The sequence below is a fragment of the Geotrypetes seraphini genome, chromosome 1, assembly GCF_902459505.1.
Source record: "Geotrypetes seraphini chromosome 1, aGeoSer1.1, whole genome shotgun sequence".
Lineage (NCBI taxonomy): Eukaryota > Metazoa > Chordata > Amphibia > Gymnophiona > Dermophiidae > Geotrypetes > Geotrypetes seraphini.
The window spans coordinates 179094603-179117608 of record NC_047084.1 but is presented as its reverse complement, the minus strand read 5'-3'; the positions used below and the strand labels follow the sequence as shown (position 1 = coordinate 179117608).

Here is a 23006-nt window from a genome sequence, read left to right as displayed (position 1 = left end):
TCGAAAGACATGGTTTTCTGTTAGGATTGACGGTGTAGGATTGATCTGTGCTGGTCTGGCTTGTTTAGTTTTACAATGGGTGTATTGATGTACTGCTCACTGCAATATGTAAGATGCTGCCTTTTCCTAGGTACTCATGTGTGACGTGTGGTTTGTTACTAAAAATCATGTTTTTCTTACAGATGGGGGGGGGTGCCAAAAAATGATGGGCCCCGGATGTTACATATGCTAGGTACGCCACTGTATGTAAAGATACCAGAAAGCTGGCGTAGCAAAAACTTCTAAGTTTTGAGTATTTAACCCTCCCACAATCTCACGGGCACTCGTTTCAAGTTTATTGAGATTTTGATTTAAACGCAATATCAAATATTTTCAATGCGTATAACAAAAATTAATTTGGGGAAATAAATAAAACCATTTGAACCAGTGTTCCCGCTAAGCTGCGCTGGCGTGCGCTGGCGCACAAAATATTACATCGCAGCGCACACGTTTCTCGTCACAGCGCACGATCGGAAGAGGCGTACGGCAGATGGCAGGGCGGCGAGAGGAGAATCGGGCGAGTTGGCTCATAACTTGCTGGCGCCCGATATTTTTGGCTCACGGTGAAAAAAGTTTGCTCACAACACCCGCCCGCTTAGAGGGAACACTGGTTGTAACCCCCCACATTTTACTGAAAACTTAACTTTTTCCCTGGTTTTTTTTTTATAAATCTTTATTTAAATTTTTCAAATAAACAACAATTATGTTTAAAGGCAATATACGATATTAATACATCCAATATTAGTAATCATAATTCAAAACAAAGATAATACAAAATAAATCCATTTTCATTATTGGAAATATATTGACAAAAAGAAGTAACCCATACTTTTTATTTAACATAGTCCTCAATAAAGGAGGAAAGAGACTAAGAAAAGGAAATTCTTCCAGGAAAGATCACATATTAAAGTTTTACAGGAAATTAAGTGAGAACCGATGGTTAATAAAAAAAAAAAAGAAAAAGGACTTGAGTTACACCGAAGTCATTGTGGTGCAAATGAAACACCTTTACCCTCTAAAAAGAAACGTAGCTGCTGAGAATCATAAAAGATATATCTATTGTTTTGAAATACAACAAAACATTTACAAGGGAATCTTAACTGAAAAGAGGCTCCTAATGAAACAACTTTATCCCTATATGCAAGAAATTCTTTCCTTCTAGTCTGAGTCCATTTTGAAACGTCCGGATATATATATATTCTTTCTCCCAAAAAGGAAACTTGTTTTAAACCATAATACAATTTCAAAATCATTTCTTTATCCTGATAAAATACCAGGGATACTATCAATGTAGCTCGTCCGGACAGTTCAAGATTTGATGATTCCAAAAGAGTTGTTAAATCTTGTTCAGTAGTTGTTTCAGACTCCTTTAATGTCCTTTTTAAGTAATAAATCTTCTGCAAAGGTGGTATATTCATTTCCGTGATTTTTAATGTAGAAACCAGGAAATCTTTAAATAATTCCCTAGGAGTTTTAAATTTAGACATAGGAAAGTTTAAAATCCTCAAGTTTAAACTCCTATTTTGGTTTTCCAAGTTTTCAATTTTACGGAGAAGAAAAACTTTATCCTTTGCATTCTGATTATTTAAAGATTTAACCTCAATTATAGATTTTTCAATGTCTCCTATTTGTTACGCTTGATCAGAGGAAACAGTTTCCAGTTTATTAACTTTAGAAGAAACTTCAGCCATCAAGGAAATAAATCCAATACATACAGTTTGAAGATTTTCAATTGCTCCCCACAATGAATCCAGTGTGACCACCGCCGGTTTCACAAGCGGCTTGAGATGAGGGAACCCGGGTTCCCGCTCTCCTTCCCGGGCTTCACCTCCCCCACTCTCACCACCGCTTGCCTGCAGTGTTGCTCCTCCCTCTCCTGATCTTTTTTCCGAGCTTGCCTGCAACAGGGTCACCTCCTGAGTCGGTTGCTGCCGAATTCCCCCAACAGGAAGCAACAACTCTGTTGTGCTACTCGGGGGAGGAGGAGGATCAGGTCCCAAGGGGCTCAGCGACGCATCGCCGTCCATGCTGAGCTGCTCCTGGAGCTCAGTAGCGGATCCGCCCGACGCCATCGGAACTGTGAATGTTGTTATCGCAGTTTGACGCGGAATCGAAGTCACGGGATATCCCTCTGTCGTCCCCTCCTCTTAGGCATCGAAGAACTTTGAGGAAAGCGTCACCGAAGGTAAATTTATTTTGCCAGAGCGGGAGCTTAGACTCACACGTCCACTCTCGTCGCCATCTTGTCTCCCTCTCCCCAACTTTTTCCCTGTTTTTAGGGAAAAAGTTCAGTTTACAGTAAAATGTGGAGGGTTACAACCCCCCAAACCCCCCATAACGCCGGTGCGATGTCTATTAAGTAAACTGGGGGGGGGGGGATCACGTGACGCTATGCTCAGGAGCAGACGGTGATTCGCGTCTCTCCTGCCGCCTACCTGGAATCGCCCGACTTTAGCTGACTTTTCGCCCCCGTCAGACCGCTGTTTCCCTGCTTGGGGCTACTTGGAGACGGCGCCGGTGTTGTGGAGTGCGAGCGGGGCTGTATGGCGGCAAAATCAATCAGACCGCACAGAGAACGCGCCCGGCTCGCTGAAGAAAAAATGGCGGCGGTCACAAGCCCAGCGGGGCCTTCCGCTTCTCCGTCGTGGGTGGCGGAGATCACCACGGAGGTAACGGCGGCTTTGGAGTCCGTGCTGGAGAAGCGGCTCAAGCCGCTCGATGACAAGCTGGAGCGGCTGCAGGGGAAGTTGGATGGAGTAGGCCAAGACCTGGAGCAGTTCCAGAGCAGGGTCGGCGAGGTGGTGGACCGCGTGGGTGGAGTGGAGCAAGCACAGAGCCAGCAGTTGCAGCGCCTGGAGGCTCTGGAGCTCAAGGTGGATGAGCTGGAAAACCGAGCCAGAAGAAATAACCTTCGTTTGTGGGGCTCCCAGAGTCTTTGGGGGAGTCAGACTTGCAGTCCTTCATGGAGCGCTGGATCCCAGAGTCCTTGGGGCTCTCGACTGCGCTGGGTCGCTTACGGGTGGAGAGGGCCCACAGGATTGGAACTCGGCGGGACGCGGAAGCCAGACCCCGAGTGGTTATCATCCGAGTGCTCAACTTTGCTTACAAGTCCGCGATCCTGCAGGCGCTGAGAGGAGGTCGTCAGCTGACTTATGAGAACCGTAAAGTATTGTGCTTTCAGGACTATTCTCCCCAGGTGGCTCAGCGGCGTCGGGGCTTCAGCTCCGTTTGTTCAGCCTTATTCACTCGTTGGATCCGGTTTGCTCTACTGTATCCTGCTCGACTCCGTGTCTCCCAGGGGGGCTCGGTTCGCTTCTTTGAGTCCCCATCGGCAGCCCGGGATTACTTGGCCCAATTGGATGGCGGTGGTGGCCTTCCGTCATCTACTGCCCCTTGACCAACTGTTCGGAAGACGCGGCTGCTTGTTGGCGGGCAGTGACATTTGAACCTGGGGAGCCTTGATGATATTGGCTTTTCCCCCCCTCCGCTTTTTCATCAATTTTCTGTGGGGCCCTCTGCCCCCCGCTTGGAGTCTTGGAGGGGAGTTTGCGGAGCTCTGGGAGTGCCCTGCTTCCTCTGCGGTCCTCTGGTGGGCAGGCTGCTGCTTTTCCCTGTTCCCCGGGTTGCCTTTGTCTGCCTTTGTTCTTGGTTGGGATCTTTTTTGGACTATGATTGGACTTTGTTGGGGGGCTCGGGAGACACGGGGGGGCTGAGTTTTTGGGAGTTTGGTTGTGGGGGTCGGGGGGTAGTGGAGTGTGGGGAGTGCAAGGGGAGTTAGAGTGCTGAGTGTTTATGAGGGGGTGGCTGGGTCCTTGGGGGGAAGGTTTGTGTGGGCTGGACATGTGGTGGCCTCTTCCCAGATTATGGGTGGGGGGGACCCTGAGGCGGGTGGGGTTGGGTTGTTGCTCTTTGAGGGTATGGATGGGGGGGTTTGCTCTTGGTATCGGGGGTAGGGTGCTTCATGGGGGCTTTTAGTGGGGGTGGTCCAGGTAGGCTGGCGTCTTCATGTGATGGGTCCTCTTTGGAGGATCGCACTGGGGGGGTTTTTGGGGGGTGGGGGTTTGGGGGGCGGTAGGGGGGGAGGTTGGGGTGGGGGGTTGGATTGGGGGGGTTTTGATTCGGTGCAGGGGGATGTCGGTTTTTCTTTTGATCCGGAGTGGATTGGGGGAGGTTGGTTTGGTGGGACACCGCAGTGCTCAGGAACCCGCTTGCTGGGACGGTGCTCTGGAGTGCCCATGGAATTTTTTCACCTTTGTTTGGTGTTTTTGTTTTCTGTTTTTCCATGGTTCGAGTGGTGACCTGGAATGTTGGGGGGGTCACGTCCCCGGTGAAGCGTACTAAAATTCTTCAAGCTTTACAACGCCTCAAGGCTGATATTGTCTTGCTACAGGAGACACACCTTACTGCGGCGGAGCATGCTAAACTCCGGCGGGGTTGGGTGGCTGTGTGCAAGGCGGCGGCTGGCTCCAGCCGGAAATGTGGGGTGGCTATCTTGGTTCGTAAGGGGGTTGCTGCTAGTCTGGACTCTGTGGGGGCTGACTCTGAGGGCCGATATATCTTTTGTAGGGCTCAGATCGCGGGGTCTGTGGTTCTTTTGGGTAGTGTTTATGCTCCTAACACGTATGATCGGGGATTTTATAGGCGTTTACAGGCGATTCTTGCGCCCCATCAGGGTGTGCCGATGTTGTTGGGAGGGGATTTTAACTCGGTTTGGGACCCCTCTCTGGATAGATCATCTGCGGTCCCTAATCGCCGGGCTCAGGACGGCAGGGGGCTCCCCTCCTTCTGTCAGATGTTGGAGTTGGAGGATGTTTGGAGGATTTTGCACCCGACTGAGAAAGATTTTACTCATATGTCACGGGCGCATTCCACGCAGTCACGTATTGACTACTTGCTTCTTTCGCGGGCTGTTTTTTCTCAGGTGGAGCGAGCGGAGATTGGTCCCTACGCGATTTCAGATCACGCTTGGGTGTGGCTGGAGTGGACGCCCCCGGGGCAGTCCTCGCAGTCCCGTCAATGGAGATATCCTCTTTGGCTCGGCCAAGATCCCAAATTCTATGATTCGTTGGTGGCGCGCTGGAAAGATTATTGCTATCATAATGATCAGCACCGGGAGGACCCTGTTCTTTTTTGGGAAACCGCTAAGGCGGTTCTTCGTGGGCATATTATTAGTTATGTTTCGCAAGCCAAAAAGACTCGGGATCGGGAAATTCTTCGTTTGTCCCGGTTGTTGGGGAATCTTCGTCGAGCGTATGGACGTCAGCCCACTGATGTCAACCGGCAGGCCTTGTTGGAGGTGCAGGTCGCTCTGAATGAGAAACTTCACCAGCGGGCAGCTAAGAGCCTGGCCTATTACAAATATCGTCTTTATGCTTATGGTAACAAATGTGGCCGCCTATTAGCTCGTTTGATTTCTCACAGGGAGAGTAGACAGAAAATAGTAGCCCTTACCTCTTCGGATTCCAGGCCTATTACAGCGGATGCGGACATTTGTCAGGCTTTTCGGGACTATTATGCTGATTTGTATGCAGAGCCTTCGACTCAGGGTCTCCCGGGGGAGCTGTATTTGGATTCTTTGGATTTACCTGGTTTGGACCCGGCCCATTTGGAAACGCTGAATGCCCCATTGTCGGAAGAGGAGGTGGATTCGGTTATTCGTCAGAGCCCGACCTTGAAGGCGCCGGGCCCTGACGGTTTTCGGGCAGAATTTTATAAGTTGTTGCGGGAAGAAATTGTCGCGCCGCTTACGGCTATGTTCAATGTCATGGTGGATGCGGAGGCTATGCCGGCTTACCTTAACTTGGCTCACGTTATAGTTCTGCCTAAGCCGGGACGAGACCCCGCTAGGGTGGAATCCTATCGCCCTATTTCTCTGCTCAACTGCGAAGTGAAGATCTTGGCTAAGGTTCTGGCCAATCGGTTGGCTTGTGTTCTTCCTGCGCTTCTTCATGAGGCTCAGGTTGGGTTTGTGCGGGGCCGTTCGGTCGAGAAGAATTTGAGACGCATTCTAGCCTCTTTGGAGTTGTGTGCGCGCCGCCAACTGCCGTCGCTTATGGTCAGCTTTGATGCAGAAAAAGCTTTTGACCGGGTTCGTTGGGATTTTTTATTTGCCACCTTGGCCAAGTATGGGGTTGCGGGCCGTTTTGTTTCGGCGTTGAGGGCCTTGTATGCTTCTCCAACAGCGGCCCTTCTGGTGAACGGTTGCAGTTCTTCGTTGTTTGCTATCTCCCGTGGAACGAGACAGGGCTGTCCTTTGTCCCCGCTTTTGTTTATTCTCACTTTAGATCCTTTGCTACGCGCGATTCATTCGACTCCTGAGGTGCAGGGGGTTTCTTTTGGTTCCATTTGCTTTAAGGTGGCGGCTTTTGCAGATGATCTTTTTGTTCATCTTACGGACCCGCAGCGTTCGTTGCCGGCGTTATTGGAAACGATTCAGGAGTATGGGGACTTTGCGGGTCTTCGTTTGAACTTGGGGAAGTCGGAGGCTTTGCCCACTTCGTCTATCTTGCGGACTAACTGGGGGGCTTCCTTTCCGCTGCGTTGGGCGACGGATTCCTTTTGTTATCTAGGGGTTCGGCTCACAGCTTCACTTGGTCGTCTTTATTCTTTGAATGTCGGGGCGCTTTTGGATCGCACGTCACAGCAGTTGGATCGATGGAAAGATTTCCCCCTTTCTTTGTTGGGGCGTGTGGCGGTGATTCGCATGGTCATTTTTCCCCAGTGGCTTTACGTACTCAGGATTCTCCCACTGCGTCTTCTCAAGAAGGACTTGAGGAGCCTGAGACGGGTTTTGGCTAGGTTTTGTTGGCGTGGGAGGAAACCTCGGTTGCGTTACATAGAAACATACATAGAAACATAGAAAGATGACGGCAGAAAAGGGCCAAGGCCCATCAAGTCTGCCCACTATAGACCCTCCCCTTAAGATTAGCTAGTGTTTTGCCCTGACCCTCTTAGGGATCCCACATGGGCGTCCCATTTATTCTTAAAATCTGGCACGCTGCTTGCCTCGATCACCTGCACTGGAAGCCCGTTCCACCGATCAATCACTCGCTCCGTGAAGAAATACTTCCTGGTGTCGCCGTGAAATTTTCCGCCCCTGAGTTTGAGCGGGTGCCCTCTTGTGGTTGAGGGGCCTCTAAGAAGGAAGATGTCATCTTCCACTTCTATACGTCCGGTGATGTATTTAAACGTCTCAATCATGTCTCCCCTCTCCCTGCGCTCCTCTAGAGTGTAGAGCTGCAAATTGTCTAGTCTTGCTTCGTACGGGAGACCTTTAAGCCCTGAGACCATTCTGGTGGCCATTCTTTGGACCGACTCGACCCTCTGCACGTCTTTGCGGTAGTGTGGCTTCCAGAATTGCACGCAGTATTCCAGATGAGGTCTCACCATGGCCCTGTACAATGGCATAATGACAGCAGGCTTTCTGCTGACAAAACTTCTACGGATGCAACCCAGCATCTGCCTTGCCTTTGAGGAAGCCTTCTCCACCTGATTGGCAGATTTCATGTCTGCACTAATGATTACTCCCAAATCTCGTTCCGCTGAAGTCCTGGTCAAGGTCTCCCCGTTCAAGGTATAAGTTCTGCACGGGTTTCTGTTACCTAGGTGCATGACCTTACATTTTCCAGCATTGAAGCCCAGCTGCCAGGTTGAGGACCAGCATTCCAATGTGCGCAGGTCCTGCGCCATACTATCTTGTAAATTGTCCTCGCTTACCATATTACATAGTTTGGCGTCGTCGGCGAATAATGTTACTTTACCTTGAAGCCCTTGAGTCAGATCTCCTATGAATATGTTGAAGAGGAGCGGACCCAAGACCGAGCCCTGAGGCACCCCGCTGGTCACCTCCGATGTCCCAGAGAAAGTACCGTTAACCATCACCCTCTGACGTCTGCCACTCAGCCAATCTCTGACCCATGCCGTCAGAGTCTCTCCCAACCCCATTGATTTCATCTTGTTTAACAGTCTGCGGTGTGGGACGCTGTCAAAAGCTTTACTGAAGTCAAGGTACACTATGTCCAGTGAATCTCCTTCATCCAGTCTTTTTGTTACCCAGTCAAAGAAGCTGATGAGGTTTGATTGGCAGGACCTACCCTTGGTGAATCCATGTTGATTGGGGTCCCGTAGATTCCCTTCGTTCAAGACCGTGTCCAACTGGCGTTTGATCAGTGTTTCCATGATTTTGCATACTATTGATGTCAGACTCACCGGTCTGTAATTTGCAGCCTCTGTCTTGCAACCCTTTTTGTGTAGAGGAACGACGTTAGCTGTTTTCCAGTCCAAGGGTACTGTCCCTGTACTCAGTGAGAGATTGAATAGTACGGCTAACGGTTCTGCCAGGACATCACCTAACTCCCTAAGCACTCTGGGGTGCAGATTGTCCGGTCCCATGGCTTTGTCCACCTTGAGTTTTGTTAGCTCAAAGTAAACCTCGCTGGGTGTGAATTTAAAACTCCGAAACGGGTCTTTTGTGTTTGACTGTGGTTTCAATTGAGGGCCGGACCCTGGCGCCTCGCAGGTGAAGACCGAGCTGAAGTATTTATTTAGTATTTCTGCTTTTTCGGGATCTGATTCTGCGTAATTCCCGTCTGTTTTTTTCAGGCGTACTATCCCGTCTGTGTTCTTTTTCCTGTCACTGATATACCGGAAGAAGGATTTGTCCCCTTTCTTAATGTTGTTTGCTAGAGTTTCTTCCACTCGAAGTTTGGCCTCCCTGACTGCCGTTTTGACCTCTGTGGACTTGATCCTGTGTAGCAGTTGATCTTCGCTTTTCCCGGTGCGTTTGAAGGAAGCAAATGCGTTTTTCTTCTCCTTAACGAGACGTGAGATCTCTGCGGTGAACCACTGGGGTTTGTCCTTTCTTCGCTGTTTATGTGATGATTTTATGTAACGGCAGGTTGCCTTGTGTATGACAGATTTCAGGGATGACCACATATCCTCCACATTCTCTGTCTCCGTTTGGTCCTGGAGTGCCTGATGGACGAAAACTCCCATACGTGCAAAGTCTGTTCCTCGGAAGTTGAGTACCTTTGTTTTAGTGTTTGATCTATGGAAACCTTTCCTCAGATGGAACCATATCATGTTGTGATCGCTGGAGGCTAGCTTATCTCCCACGAAGATTTCTGAGACGCTTTCTCCATTGGTGAGTACTAGGTCAAGGATCGTTTGGGCCCTAGTGGGTTCCATTACCATTTGATTGAGGCGTGCTCCTTTTATGGAGGCTAGTAGCCTCTTGCTTCCGCTGGTTGTTGCTGAAGGTGTGCTCCAGTCTACATCCGGCATATTGAAGTCTCCCATTAGTACAACGTCCCCCCTTAGCGCGATATTTTCTATGTCTTCGATTAGTTCCGTGTCCTTGTCTTCCGGTTGTCTTGGAGGTCTGTATACCACACCAAGATACAGGCATTTTTCTCTCCCTCTGGCCAGGTTCACCCAGAGGGATTCCCCGCTGTACTTGACTTCCGAGATTCTGGTGGTTTTGATTCCTTCTTTAATGTATAGCGCTACCCCTCCGCCTAATCTGCCCTCTCTGTCTCGACGAAGTAAACTGTAACCCGGTATAGCCATATCCCACCCATGAGAGTCCGTGAACCAGGTCTCGGATATTGCCACCACATCTAGGTTGGCATTCACTATCTCGGTTTCCAATTGCAGAATTTTATTGCCTAAACTGTGTGCATTGACATACATGGCCCTCCATCCCTTGTGTTTGTTAGAGCTGTCATGCGTGCTATGGGTGCTTACCTTGGGCTCAAAAGGGCGGTTGTGTCTCGCCTCCACTGGATGGTTCCTTACTGCTGTGGAATGTGAGTGGATACCCTCCCCCAACTTACCTAGTTTAAAGCCCTGCGAAGTAGGCGGGCTAGACGGTGTCCCAGTACGTTTTTACCTCTTTTGGTCAAGTGAAGTCCGTCTGGTCCCTGCAGTCCCTGGAGTGCCTTTCCATGGTCCAGGAATCCAAAGTTCATCTCAATGCACCAGTTGCGAAGCCACTCGTTGGTACGTTGGATGCGTTCTTCCCTGGCTCTTCCTCTGTCTCTAACTGGGAGGATGGATGAGAAGACCACCTGTGCACCCGTCTGCTTCAGCTTCCTACCCAGGGCTCTGAAGTCATCGGGTATGTTCTCTACGGTGTTCCTTGCAGTGTCGTTTGTACCTATATGGATAAGAAGCATAGGGAAGTGGTCAGTAGGTTTTAGTATTTTATCGAGAGAGGTGGTGACGTCACGAATCCTGGCTCCAGGGAGACAGCAGACCTCCCTCGACTGCAAATCTGGTCTACAAATTGGACCCTCGGTTCCTCGCAGCATGGAGTCCCCGATGACTACCACTCTGCGCTTCTTCCGGGGGGGATGATCAGCGTGGTTTGGAGTCAAAGTTGTGCGCTGGGTATCTTCTCGAGCTTCTTCCGCTATCTCCTCGGTAGTAATATCCTGCAAGACGTGGTATCTGTTGTTCAGATTGAGTTGTGGTGAAGAAGTAGAGCTGCCCTGTTTGGGACAAAAAGAAGAAAAAGGAAGTGAGAAAAAGGGGGGGGGTTTACGTTTTCCCGTGGAGGAGGTTACCAGCTGCCAGGGACCGGTATCTCCTATCATTTCTTGCACCCCGATCGTGGAATTTGTAACTGGAGACCTGGGTGTCTCGAGGATGGATCTGTCATGGGTCAGCTCTGCCAAATGGGAAACCTCTTTGATAGCTTCGTCGATGAAGACCTCATCCTCCCTGATGCTCCTCAAGCGCTGCACCTCCTCCCTGAGACTCCATAGTTCCAGTAGGATGTCTTTGTTCAGCTGCTCCATCTCCTCTGTCTGCGTAGAAACTGTGGCGTGGTTTAGGGGGGCGGTCTCGGTCTGCACAGCAACCTCTGCCCTCCGTCCAGTGCCATCCTTCTCCTTCTGCACCATCCCCTGGATCTCGCCGGACATTGGCGTGATGAACTGGATGGTAGTCTTGGTACTTCTTGTCCTCCCTGCCATATCCAAAGGAAGAGAGATTAGGTGTGAAATAGAAAATCAATGAGAATAGGGAGTTGCAGAGAGAATAGAGGGTGTCAGGAGAAGGCTATCTGCCTGGATGAGAGTGTGGAAGAAAAGCGTATGTGGAGAGAGTGAGTGTGTATACGAGTCTAGAATGTGAATGCAAAATTTTTTTTTTTTTTTTTAGGTTTTAGAGTGTGGATACGGCTTACTGGAGGCCCTTCTCAAGGCCCTTCTCAAAGGCGCTCTCGCTAAGGCGAGCGCCTTTGCCGCTCGCCTTCGCCGCGTGCCGAACGGCTGCGCGCCGTTGGCCCGCCTCCTTTTAAGGAGGGGAGCCCGGGCGCCTACTGCTGACGCGGTGGGGGTGGGCGGAGCTACTCTCGCCTACCCCTACTGAATAGATGATTTGCCGCTCGCCTTCGCTGGTTACCTGCGTCTCAGCACGCTGCTGCTGAGACTCCCAGCGCCTCCTCTCTCACCCGCTCTGCCCTCGAATCCTGGAGCAGTGGCTGGACCGTCGGCCCGCCTCCTTTTAAGGAGGGGAGCCCGGGCGCCTACTGCTGATGCGGTGGGGGTGGGCGGAGCTACTCTCGCCTACCCCTACTGAATAGATGATTTGCCGCTCGCCTTCGCTGGTTACCTGCGTCTCAGCACGCTGCTGCTGAGACTCCCAGCGCCTCCTCTCTCACCCGCTCTGCCCTCGAATCCTGGAGCAGTGGCTGGACCGTCGGCCCGCCTCCTTTTAAGGAGGGGAGCCCGGGCGCCTACTGCTGACGCGGTGGGGGTGGGCGGAGCTACTCTCGCCTACCCCTACTGAATAGATGATTTGCCGCTCGCCTTCGCTGGTTACCTGCGTCTCAGCACGCTGCTGCTGAGACTCCCAGCGCCTCCTCTCTCACCCGCTCTGCCCTCGAATCCTGGAGCAGTGGCTGGACCGTCGGCCCGCCTCCTTTTAAGGAGGGGAGCCCGGGCGCCTACTGCTGACGCGGTGGGGGTGGGCGGAGCTACTCTCGCCTACCCCTACTGAATAGATGATTTGCCGCTCGCCTTCGCTGGTTACCTGCGTCTCAGCACGCTGCTGCTGAGACTCCCAGCGCCTCCTCTCTCACCCGCTCTGCCCTCGAATCCTGGAGCAGTGGCTGGACCGTCGGCCCGCCTCCTTTTAAGGAGGGGAGCCCGGGCGCCTACTGCTGACGCGGTGGGGGTGGGCGGAGCTACTCTCGCCTACCCCTACTGAATAGATGATTTGCCGCTCGCCTTCGCTGGTTACCTGCGTCTCAGCACGCTGCTGCTGAGACTCCCAGCGCCTCCTCTCTCACCCGCTCTGCCCTCGAATCCTGGAGCAGTGGCTGGACCGTCGGCCCGCCTCCTTTTAAGGAGGGGAGCCCGGGCGCCTACTGCTGACGCGGTGGGGGTGGGCGGAGCTACTCTCGCCTACCCCTACTGAATAGATGATTTGCCGCTCGCCTTCGCTGGTTACCTGCGTCTCAGCACGCTGCTGCTGAGACTCCCAGCGCCTCCTCTCTCACCCGCTCTGCCCTCGAATCCTGGAGCAGGGAAGGTGATCTTTTGGTGGGGGGGTGGCAGCAGGGAGGTCTTGGTATTCCGAATTTTGGTTTATATAATTTAGCATGTCTTTTGCGGCATCTTAAGGATTGGTTGTTTGGGGATTCTCAATATACCCCCACCTCGCTTGAGACTATTCTATACGCCCCGTATTCTCTCCTAGCCTTGCTTCACCTGCCGGGGGGGGCCTTGCCACGGGAGGTTCGGGGCTCAATTCTTTTGGCTTCCATGCGTGGGGCGTGGGAGGGTCTGGTTCGGCGCCTGGGGGGGGACCCGCGGGTGACTGCGCTGTTGCCCCTGATGGGCAATCCAGATTTTGTACCGGGCTCAGACAATTCGAATTTCCGTCGTTGGAAAACATTGGGATTTTATTTGGTAGAACATCTGCTGACCGTCGATGGGGACCTGAGCACTTTAGCGGATTTGAGGGAGCGGTTGGGGCACTGCTGGGGGGACACTTTCGCTTACTGTCAAGTTAAACATTATATTCTCACTTTCCCGGACTGCCCTTCAGCACCCATTGGGGGCTCGTATTAGGGATCTGTATGCCCAGGTGGAGCCTTTTCAGACTTCAGTGTCCGCTTTATATCGGGCTTTGCTTCCTTTTGAGGCTCCTAGGCATTGTTCGGGGGTTCGGGATAGTTGGGCCTCAGAGCTCCATTTAGACCTTGGTACTTGGGAGGTTTCCCGGAATCTGGCAGGTTTGCCGCGTTTAATTCAAGGAGCTGTGTTGCAGGAATGTTATGCTCGCATTTTGTATAGAGGGTATATCACCCAAGCTCAACTATTCAAATTTGGGGGTGTTGCTTCTCCCCTGTGTTTTAAATGTGGTCGAGATCCGAACACGTTTGCGCATGCTTTGTGGACTTGTTGGTGTACGCAGGCTTTTTGGGCTGAGGTTGTCTCCTATTTGAGCTCGCTTTTGGAGTCGTCGGTAGAGGGCACGGTTGAGCAGGTGGTACTGGATTTACCGGGAGCTTTTCGTTCCTTGCTTCCGGGGGCTCGATGGCTGTGTCGTAAGGTGTGTCTCCTGGCCCGGCGTTGTATCATGCAGCAGTGGACTTCCTCGAGTCCTCCGTCTTTTTGGCATTTGAGGGCTCTTCTCCATGAGTTGGTTCTTTGTGAGGCCCGGGAGGTGGGGGTTTCCCTTAAGCGTCGGCGGAGCTTCTTGCTGATCTGGGACCCATATGTCAACTCCTTGTCTCCTAGGGGGCGTGGCCTGCTCCTGAACACCTTGACTTGAAGCGGCTTTCTCCTGGCCAGCTCTGGATCTCGACGTCTCTCTGCTCTGGGGTTTGGGGGGGGTTTGAGGGGGGGAGGGGGGTTGTAGAGGGCTGGAGGGGCTCTGCTTAGAGGGAGGGGGATGCCTAGTTGGGTTTGTCGCCCTAGGGTCATCAGAGTTCAGACCCTGGGGGGGGGGGAATTGGGTTTGTGCTTTTCTATGTCCGGTGTTCCACTCCCTTAGGGGGGTCGGGGGGGGTGTTGATGGGGGGTAGGTTTGGGGGGAGGCGGGACCTTGAGATGGTGGGAGATTTTCTGGGTTGGTGTTTGTGACATGCTTTGGTATGATTGTCTTGGTGTATGCAGCCGATGTATCTTTTTCTCTGAGCTGGCGTTTGTTGTTGCTGAATTCACTAATGCGTGCCTTATATTTTTTCATGTCAATAAAAAATTGTTACAACCTAAGTAAACTGGGGGGGTTCCCCAACAAAAGCCCCCGTCGGAGCCCCTAAAAACTGTAATTTAGAGCGGCGCGGCGGCGCACGCTGCGCTCAATTGTTGGCGCGCGCTTTTGTCTTTCGCACCGTTGTCTATGAACCCCCTAACTCTATTATATCATCATTATTGAAGCTCATGTATTGTAACACCATTACAGAAGCTCATGTAAACTGCTCTGAATTGACTCCCTAGTCATTACATTAATGTCTTCTATCTTCTTTCAGTTCTAGGCGGTTTACAACAAGATATTAGACTGGGCATTCCCAGGGAGATAGCTATAGTATGCATTGGGATTTGGGAAGGGTCGATATGGTTAGATCATTTGATAAATTTCTTGAATAGCATGGTTTTCAGTTCTTCTCTGAATGTTTTGTAATTGGGCATCGTGGTCAGTAGATTTGAGAGGTGTTGGTCTATTTTTGATGCTCTGGTGGCTATTAGACCGTATAGTCTAGTCTAATCTTCGGTTTATATACCTGGTCATCTCGTGGTAAAGCTCGATTCGGTTCACAAATAATTAAAATCAGGTAACATGCAAAATGTGAACATAAGAAGAAGGTGTTAAAACACTAATAGTTTGTCGATTCAGAAAGTAAGTCATTAAAATATTGTGAAAACAATAATGTTTTTAGAACTTTACGGAATTGTTGCAGAGTCAGGGAGTTTATTCCAAATTTCTATCAGTTTAAACACAAGAGATTAGCTAAGCTTTCCAATAGATTTAGTTCCCTTAAGAGAAGGGAACGATAGTTTATATTTCTGTATAATTCTCAAGTGGCAAGATCTAGAAGTATTCCAATATAAGGAACAAAAGGGTCAAAAATTCCATAAAGAAACTTGAAGACAATACATACACACTTAAACTGAATCCTAAAGCGAACCGGAAGCCAGTGAAGCTTTCTCAACAAGGTAGAGACATGGTCGTACTTTCTTTTCCCAAAAATGAGTTTTGCTGCCGTATTCTGTATCAACAGCAGTCGTTTTAGACTGCCCTGCTTAATGCCCACATAAACAGAATTACAGTAATCCAACTGTAGACCGTCATATATTTTTTTGCTTTGCATGCCTTTTATTGGGGGGTGGGTAAAGTGTGCTTGAGTTCTACTTGGTCTGGATGTGTTTTTCCTGATTAGGCGGTTGTTCAGATAGCTTGGTCCATTTCCATCTAAGGCTTTAATTAGGGTGCAGTTGTATGTGTTGTATGCGTGCTTGTACTGGGAGCCAGTGTGAGTTTTGGAAAGCTGAGGTAATGTGGTCGTATTTTTTCAGCGAGTATATTAGTCTTAGGGCTGTATTTTGGACTGTTTGTAATTGTTTTAGCATGTTGGCAGGGCATGACAGGTAAAATATGTTACAGTAGTCCAGGAGTCCTAGGATTAGCACTTGTACTATGAGTTTGAATTGTTCGCTGTTGAAGTATTTTTGGATTTGTCTTAAGTTTTGCATGGTTGCAAATGCCTTCTGAACCGTTTTGCTGATTTAAAGTTGCATGGTGCAGCCTTTGTCTATCATTATTCCCAGCAGTTTTAGGTTGGGTTGTAAGAGACAACCCATCCCATGTGCCAAAAGACCCCGCCCATAGGAGGGGCATAAGGCAACTGAGCCAATTCCGGTTGGCCCAGTTGCCTAAGGCCCCTCCTATGGGCGGGCCTTAGGTGACTGGACCAATCAGGCCCTAGGCCCCTCCCCGGTGCATCCCACAATGCACCGGGAAGGGGTAGGCCCATCATTCCGAGTAAGGCGGGCTATCCAGCCGGCCAACATTAAAGGTTAGTGTGGAGGGGTCCAGGGTGGTGGTGGGGGATTCGCGGGGGGGGGGGGGCCATCTTCGGCAGGAGGGCCTGGGATCCCTCCTGCCGGTGTTGTTGGGGGGGGGGGTTCCTGGGGGAGCGCCTTAGCAGTAGGGCCTGGGATCCCTCCTCCTGGTATTCGGGGGGGGGGGGTCGGGGCTGCACCTCGGCAGGAGAGATTGGGCATCTCTCCTTCCAGTATTCGCAGGAGGTGGTAAGGGTGTCGGGGTGCGCCTCGGCAGGAGATATTGGGCATCTCTCCTACTGGTATTCACGGCATTTCGGGGGTGGGGATTGAGGCAGGGGGTGGGTAGGTTGCCGGGGCTGCTGAGCTGATCACAGAAGCCGTGATTAGCTCAGCAGCCCCTATTTGAAACTTATACCTATTTTGACTTGGTCTAAGTCAAAACTGGGCAACCTCATTAAACTTTTGGTTATACTTGCTGTACAACTAAGTCTAGGTTGGCCCACCTCCTGCCCTTTCACCTCCTCCAAAAATGCCTCTTTTCGCTCTAAGCGTTCAGTGGCAGGGGAAAGGCCTAAGCTGGTTTTAGATACATCTAATACCAGCTTTGATTATCCGTACTTGGATGATCTGTCTTTTTGATCGTCCAAGTACAGATTTAGGCCATTTTTGGGACTTTTTTTAATTATTTGCCCCTTGGTGTTTAATTTAAACTGGCAGATTAGGTGATCACTTAGAGCAGTGTTTTTCAACCGCTGTTCCGCGGCACACTAGTGTGCCGCGAGATGTTGCCTGGTGTGCCGTACGGTCAGGGCCGCCATCAGGGCAGTACCACCAGTCTAGGGAGAGGGGCGGTCCGCCCCACGTGGACAGGAGAGAGCTGGACGGGGGACCCGCGGAGTTCAATACATCTCGAGCCGCGAGGCTCGTCTTCTGTTCCTGCCTGCCCTGCAGCTAACATATAGCCGATCGCAAGCGTTCCCCGATGTCAGCGCTGACGTCAGAGGGAGGGCTTAAGCAAAGACTGCCCTCCGACGTCAGCGCTGACGTCGGAGAATACTTCCGTTCGGCTATTTGTGTGCGGCAGGGCAGACAGGAAGCAGAAGACAAGCCTCGCGGCTTGAGCTTTGTTTTGCTGAGAAAGTTGCAAAGATGGGCTGGTAGGCAAACACGGAACACAAAAGGGGGGAGGGAGTGCGTTTTGGACACAAGGCATGAACTTGGGAGAGAGGAAGGGAGGGAAAGAGATGCTGAGGTGGGGGAGGGAATGGGTTTTTGGACACAGAAGGCATGGACTTGGGAGAGAGGAAGGGAGGGAAAGAGATGCTGAGGTGGGGGAGGGAATGCGTTTTTGGACACAGAAGAAATGGACTTGGGAGAGAGGAAGGGAGGGAAAGAGATGCTGAGGTGGGGGAGGGAATGCGTTTTTGGACACAGAAGAAATGGACTTGGGAGAGAGGAAGGGAGGGAAAGAGATGCTGAGGTGAGGGAGGGAATGCGTTTTTGGACACAGAAGAAATGGACTTGGGAAAGAGATGCTGAGGTGGGGGAGGGAATGAGTGTTTGGACACAGAAGGCATGGACTTTGGAGAGAGGAAGGGAGGGAAAGAGATGGTTGTGTACACGGGGAATAGAAGAAAGGAGAATTTTTGGTCATAGGGAGGGAGTGAGGTACAGATAGTGGCATACCAGGGTGGGGGGGGGCGGTCTGCCCCACCCCGGGTTTACGTCCCAAGGGGGTGCACAGCTGGCCACCCTCCAGTGTTGTCCCTAGGCCGGCAAACTGCGGCTCTTTAGCCACTTGAGTGCCACCGCCGCCAACGGTGTTGTTGGCGGTGGCAGCATTATAAAATACTTTCTTTGTGTTTATTTGATTCCTATTCAAGAGAATTACTTTATATATAGTCAATATAGGCACAGAGTTAAATTTTTTAACATTTTCTAATGGTGGTGTGCCTCGTGATTTTTTTCATGAAACAAGTGTGCCTTTGCCCAAAAAAGGTTGAAAAACACTGACTTAGAGCAATGCCTTGGAATCAGGCCAAATGAAGGTTAAATCTATACATGACTGCTTTCCTCTGCTGTGCCTCTTAGAAATGGTACATGTAGCACATGGAAACTTAACAAAGCATTCTAAACACATACAGCTACTGTAGTCATATGGAACAAGATGGCCAAGATAAGCATTGGGGGACCACAATGTTTGCTTGCAAGTAGCTGTATGTGGTGATGACTTGTTTGCATTTTGTTCAGCTTTAGATCCTGAAGATTTGGAGATTGAAATACTTGGCGAAGTTGAGACCCAAACCAGAGAAAAACATACAGAATGCCACATCTCTGTTATCAGGGGGTGGACAGAGGGAAAGAGGTAAAGAAATGACGGTGTGTTCTCTGTCAAATGCAAGAAATTTGAGGGGTGTAATCTGTAATGTGTAAAATAGAGAAAAGGAAAGACAATACAAAAGACCAGTATAAGATATTAATACTGATGATTGTATGTTTCCTCCTTGGAGGTTGAGACAAAGGGTTTGAATTAATGCACATTCTTTCTCTGATCAACCTCTTGGAAACTTTGTTGGCATGATGATTTGTACATTTGTCATCAGAGTAATAATTCCAGAGCCTTATTAACTAAGATTTGCTTCAGGCTTTGTCTCTTGTGGGGGAGTGGAAAGGATAAAAGAAAGAGGTGAAGCTTATGGAATTACACTCTTAACCGGTTAAAGAAAAGAAATACAGAAGTCTATTTGTCTACCGTGTTCTTCTGTTGCCGCATTTTCCTCCTGTACAGGAATGGATTTAGTTGTAAATTTTTCTATTTTTAAATAAATCTTCTAACAATTTTATTTTAGAACCATCCACGACTTCTTCAGTGATTTTGGTATATCTCATGTGGTATTAAGTACAATTTCCTTTTATTTATATTAATACAATTGGCTCTTAAACCCTCAATTGTGTACCAGTTATCACCATCTTTTTACTCATATTTGTACTATCAACTTTTATTTTTATAAATATGAAAGCTCAGCCCAGTTAATATTTACGGTTATACTGTAGCTTTTCCTTCAGGTAACTCTGTTTACTTGACTTCAACTTTGTCATCAAATACGTATCATTAATAATTTTAAATGTTACTTTTGTATGAACTTTTGCATGCCCGTTCTGAGCTCTTTGGGAACAACGGGATAGAAAACAAATTAATTAAATATAAAATTCAACAATCTAAAAAAAAAATAATTGCCATTTTGTTTTATCTCTCTGGCTATGTTCTGCAGTAGCCCACCGGAGGGCAGTGTTCTTCAAGAAGATAAGGAAAACAAATCTCAGGAAGTAAAACTTCAGCAGGGACAGTTGCAAGATGATGCTAGAAGAGGTCAGTAACTCTTGTGTGGTGTTTCTACCCCTACAAGACAGAAGTGTGTGTGGTGAGTCCATATATGTAATGTTGTAATTACATCTCCGATTTCCAGGATAATTTTACTAGCTTCAAACAAACAAAACACAACTTTTACTGTTGGCCAGTTCTCATCACGTACATTGCACTTCTGTTGTGCAGATTAGGTATTGCTGTGCTAAGAGACACCACGTTTAAAGGAGAAAGCTCTATGCTAGTTACCACTGCTAGAAGGATGGTGCTGGAACTGTTCCTGTTGGGAGGTCCATAATGATAATAATAATAATAACTTTATTCTTCTATACCGCCACAATCTTGCGACTTCTAGGCGGTTTACAATCAAGAGTGCTGGACATTCAGCGAAATACAATAAGTAGATATTCAGAGGAAATACAGAGATCAGAGACCTCAGGAGGCAATAGTATAGAAATACAATTTGCTGAGCGAAAATGTAATATGTACATTTTAGTAGATAATGTCCGACAGGACCTGTTGGGGATAAATAGCAACGTAAAGTTACGATAAGATGAAGATAGCAGATTATATTTATAACAATGCTGTAAGTTCAGGTGGAATAGGGAGGGGGGAGGGAGAGGGAGAGCGGGTCAATTGTTTAGGTATTTCTGATGATGGGGTGCACAAGACTGAAGGTTCACATGTGGTACCTAGAATGCTTACACCAGCCAGTGTTGAGTTAGAACTCTTTTAGTAGTCAAGTTTGGCAGACATTTATTTCAAGCATCAATATTTGCTAACAGAATACTTAATGGCAAATTCTACATGACCTTCTGTTTAAAGTCTTTAATAAAACAATTGCCAATTTTTCAGCAGCACCTTTCTTCACTGTTCTGCCCCCAGCAATCTTATATTAGTTTTCATGATATAGCTGTAAGATGTATTATCCCAGGACAAGCAGGCAGGTATTCTCACTAGTGGGTGATGTCATCCGACAGAGCCCCGATGCGGACGTCTCACAAGCATACTTGCTTGAAGAAACTTCAGAAGTTTCGAGATGCCCGCACCGCGCATGCACGAGTGCCTTCCCACCCGATGCTCCGGGCGTGTCTCCTCAGTTCTTTTCTTTCCGCGGAGCTGAGAAGTTTTACTTCAAATCTGCGCTAATTGAACCCGTGTTTTTTGCCTTCTATTCCCCGCGGTTTTGAGTTATTTTGCTCTTTATCGTGTGTTTTCTTTCTTCGTTTTCTTATTTTCAAAAAAAAAAAAAAAATTTCTTCCGGCGATTGGACCAGGTCGGCCGCGTGGCTCAGGCCCCGCTCCTTCGATCTTGCGGCGGAGCTTTTTCGGTCTATGTCCCGGCCAATTACCGGGTTTTAAAAAGTGCAGCAAGTGCCATCGCGTGATTTCGTTGACGGACCCGCATCGACGCTGCCTGCAGTGTCTTGGTCCAGAACATATTCCGAAATCGTGCCGGCCTTGTTCCACTCTCACAGCACGTGCTTTTAAACGTCGCTGTTTTTTGTGGGAGTCGATGTTCAAGATGGAAGCTGCTAAAGAACCTTCGACTTCGACCAGCGCTTCGCCTGTACCCGCGAAGCCTTCCACTGCTCCTGCTGCGTTGGGTCTCCTGAAGCCGGCCTCCTTCATTCCGGCTTCGACCCTGCCTGCTGCTCCTCCTCCTCCGCCTTCTGCTTCTTCCGTCTCCTCGGATCAGGTACCTCCTCTCACCATTCCACCGGTGGTTATCAAAGTGCCGAAGGCCTCTAAGCCAAAGCACTCGACCACTCGGGACCGCGAAAACCGTTCAGGAGATCCCACTTCGGGTGCGGCTCCCTCCTTGTCGGCTTCGTTACGGTCAATTATGGAGGCTCAATTTCTTGACATTATGACCACCATGGGGCCCAAGTGGCTGGCCACGATCCAGGGTGATCAACCGATTCCTCCTGGGGGTGGGCGAGCCGCCCCCTCCTCCTCCCCCTCGCCGCTCGCTCTCGCAGCTCGGGGAGGAGGAGTGGCGCTTGGTGGCCGGGCCCTCGAGGCAGGCCTCGTTTAGTGACATGCCTCCCTTAGAGCCCATTACACCTCCGGACGAGGATGTTTGGCTCCTCCCTTCGGGTAGTCGAAGTCCTGGGCATCGCCGAGAGGAGTTCTTCCGCACTCCCTATCAGGCATGGAATGCGTCTCGAGAGGCGTCGAATCTTCCGCCTCTTCGCTCTACTGCTTCGAGCCCTATCTACTCCTTGGAGGCTTCTGGGGACCAGTCTAAGCACCGCCGATCCAGATCTCCTTCGAGACATCGGGAGGGGCATCGGTCCAGGCATTCTTCGAGGCATTCCTCTAGGCATTCTACAGTCTCGCCTCAGAACAAGCTCCCTCGTGTGGGGTATTCCTCTTCGGATGTCTCTCCTCCTCCGGGCTCGGAGTACGAGGATCCTTATGGCTCGTTCTCGCCCTGTCGATCACAAGAACTGAACCTGCAACCGGCAGAGTTGTTTTCAGTTTGCTTTCAGGCCGTTTCTACTCAGACCCTCGGCGGACACCCACAGCTGCAATCGGCAGCAAATTTCCAACTCGGGGCCGGCTCCTCCACGGAGCCTCCAGTGAAACCGCCCCCCTCCAATCCGGGCGTGTGAGCCAGCTCCGCCCCCCCTCGGTGAAACCATTTAACTTGCCTGAGAGAACGGCACGCAGCCGTTCGGTGCGCTGGCTAAGGCGCACGGCAAAGGCGCGTGCACCTTAGCACGCACCTTTGCGAAGCACCGGAGCGAAAAGCACAATTCAAGAACAACGATAAGTACTCCTCAGAATTCGAATCTGCATGTTTAGACCGCATGTACAATAGTATACTGCCTGTCCTGTATATATATTGCCGGTCCAGTACAAATAGCCAACATGTACGGACTGAGACCGCATGTTTAATAGATATCATATTATGTAACCGCATGTATAACCGAATGCTTCATAAGTATAATAATATATAACCGCACGTATAACCAACTAATGCATGAATAGCTTGCGACCGCATGTACAACCTGTTATTGCATGACCTGTCCAATTAATGCATGAACAATTATTGCATGAACAATTACTGTATGTTACTGCATGATCTGGTACTACTTGCACAACCAGTCACAGCTGTTCTTACTCCATATACTTTACCGTATGATTATTATCCTTCTACTCAGATATAAACTTTCGCTATTTTCTCACCGTAAGTTCTCCTCATACTTAACCTACTCTCACAATTCAACTCAGTTCCTTACACTCAACTTACTCTGTCTACACAACCAGTTTCACTCTACCTTTACCCTCTCTCTATTGTCCATGAACTGACACACCCTGCCAGGCAACAGTCCCCTCTTTTCACAACCCGAACCGCACACTTATCACTCAATATGGCAATCTGCAATAAACAACAACTACTCTTAGGGATCCTATACCTATTCTGCTCTAAATGCTGGGGCAATGAAGACAACCCCCTCAACCTATGCACACCTACCCTATCTCCTGGCTCAGACCAGTCGAACTAACTAAGCCCTCCAACCCTCTACAATTCCTACAAAACCAGCCAAAACAAGACCTTCACCAAATCACAGTAT

General features: G+C 49.6%; 1 protein-coding gene across 9 annotated transcripts in view; it reads left to right on the top strand.

The window, feature by feature from the left end:
- NEK1 (NIMA related kinase 1) overlaps nt 1-23006 on the top strand; it is a 312305-nt gene that overhangs the window by 234397 nt on the left and 54902 nt on the right. For 8 of the 9 annotated variants that reach the window (XM_033942264.1, XM_033942234.1, XM_033942206.1 and 5 more), the window contains 2 exons: nt 18309-18423; nt 19331-19428. In XM_033942264.1, the coding sequence (XP_033798155.1) occupies nt 18309-18423; nt 19331-19428 (213 nt within the window). The remainder of the gene's footprint in view (nt 1-18308; nt 18424-19330; nt 19429-23006) is intronic. The other variant, XM_033942215.1, reaches the window with a different exon arrangement.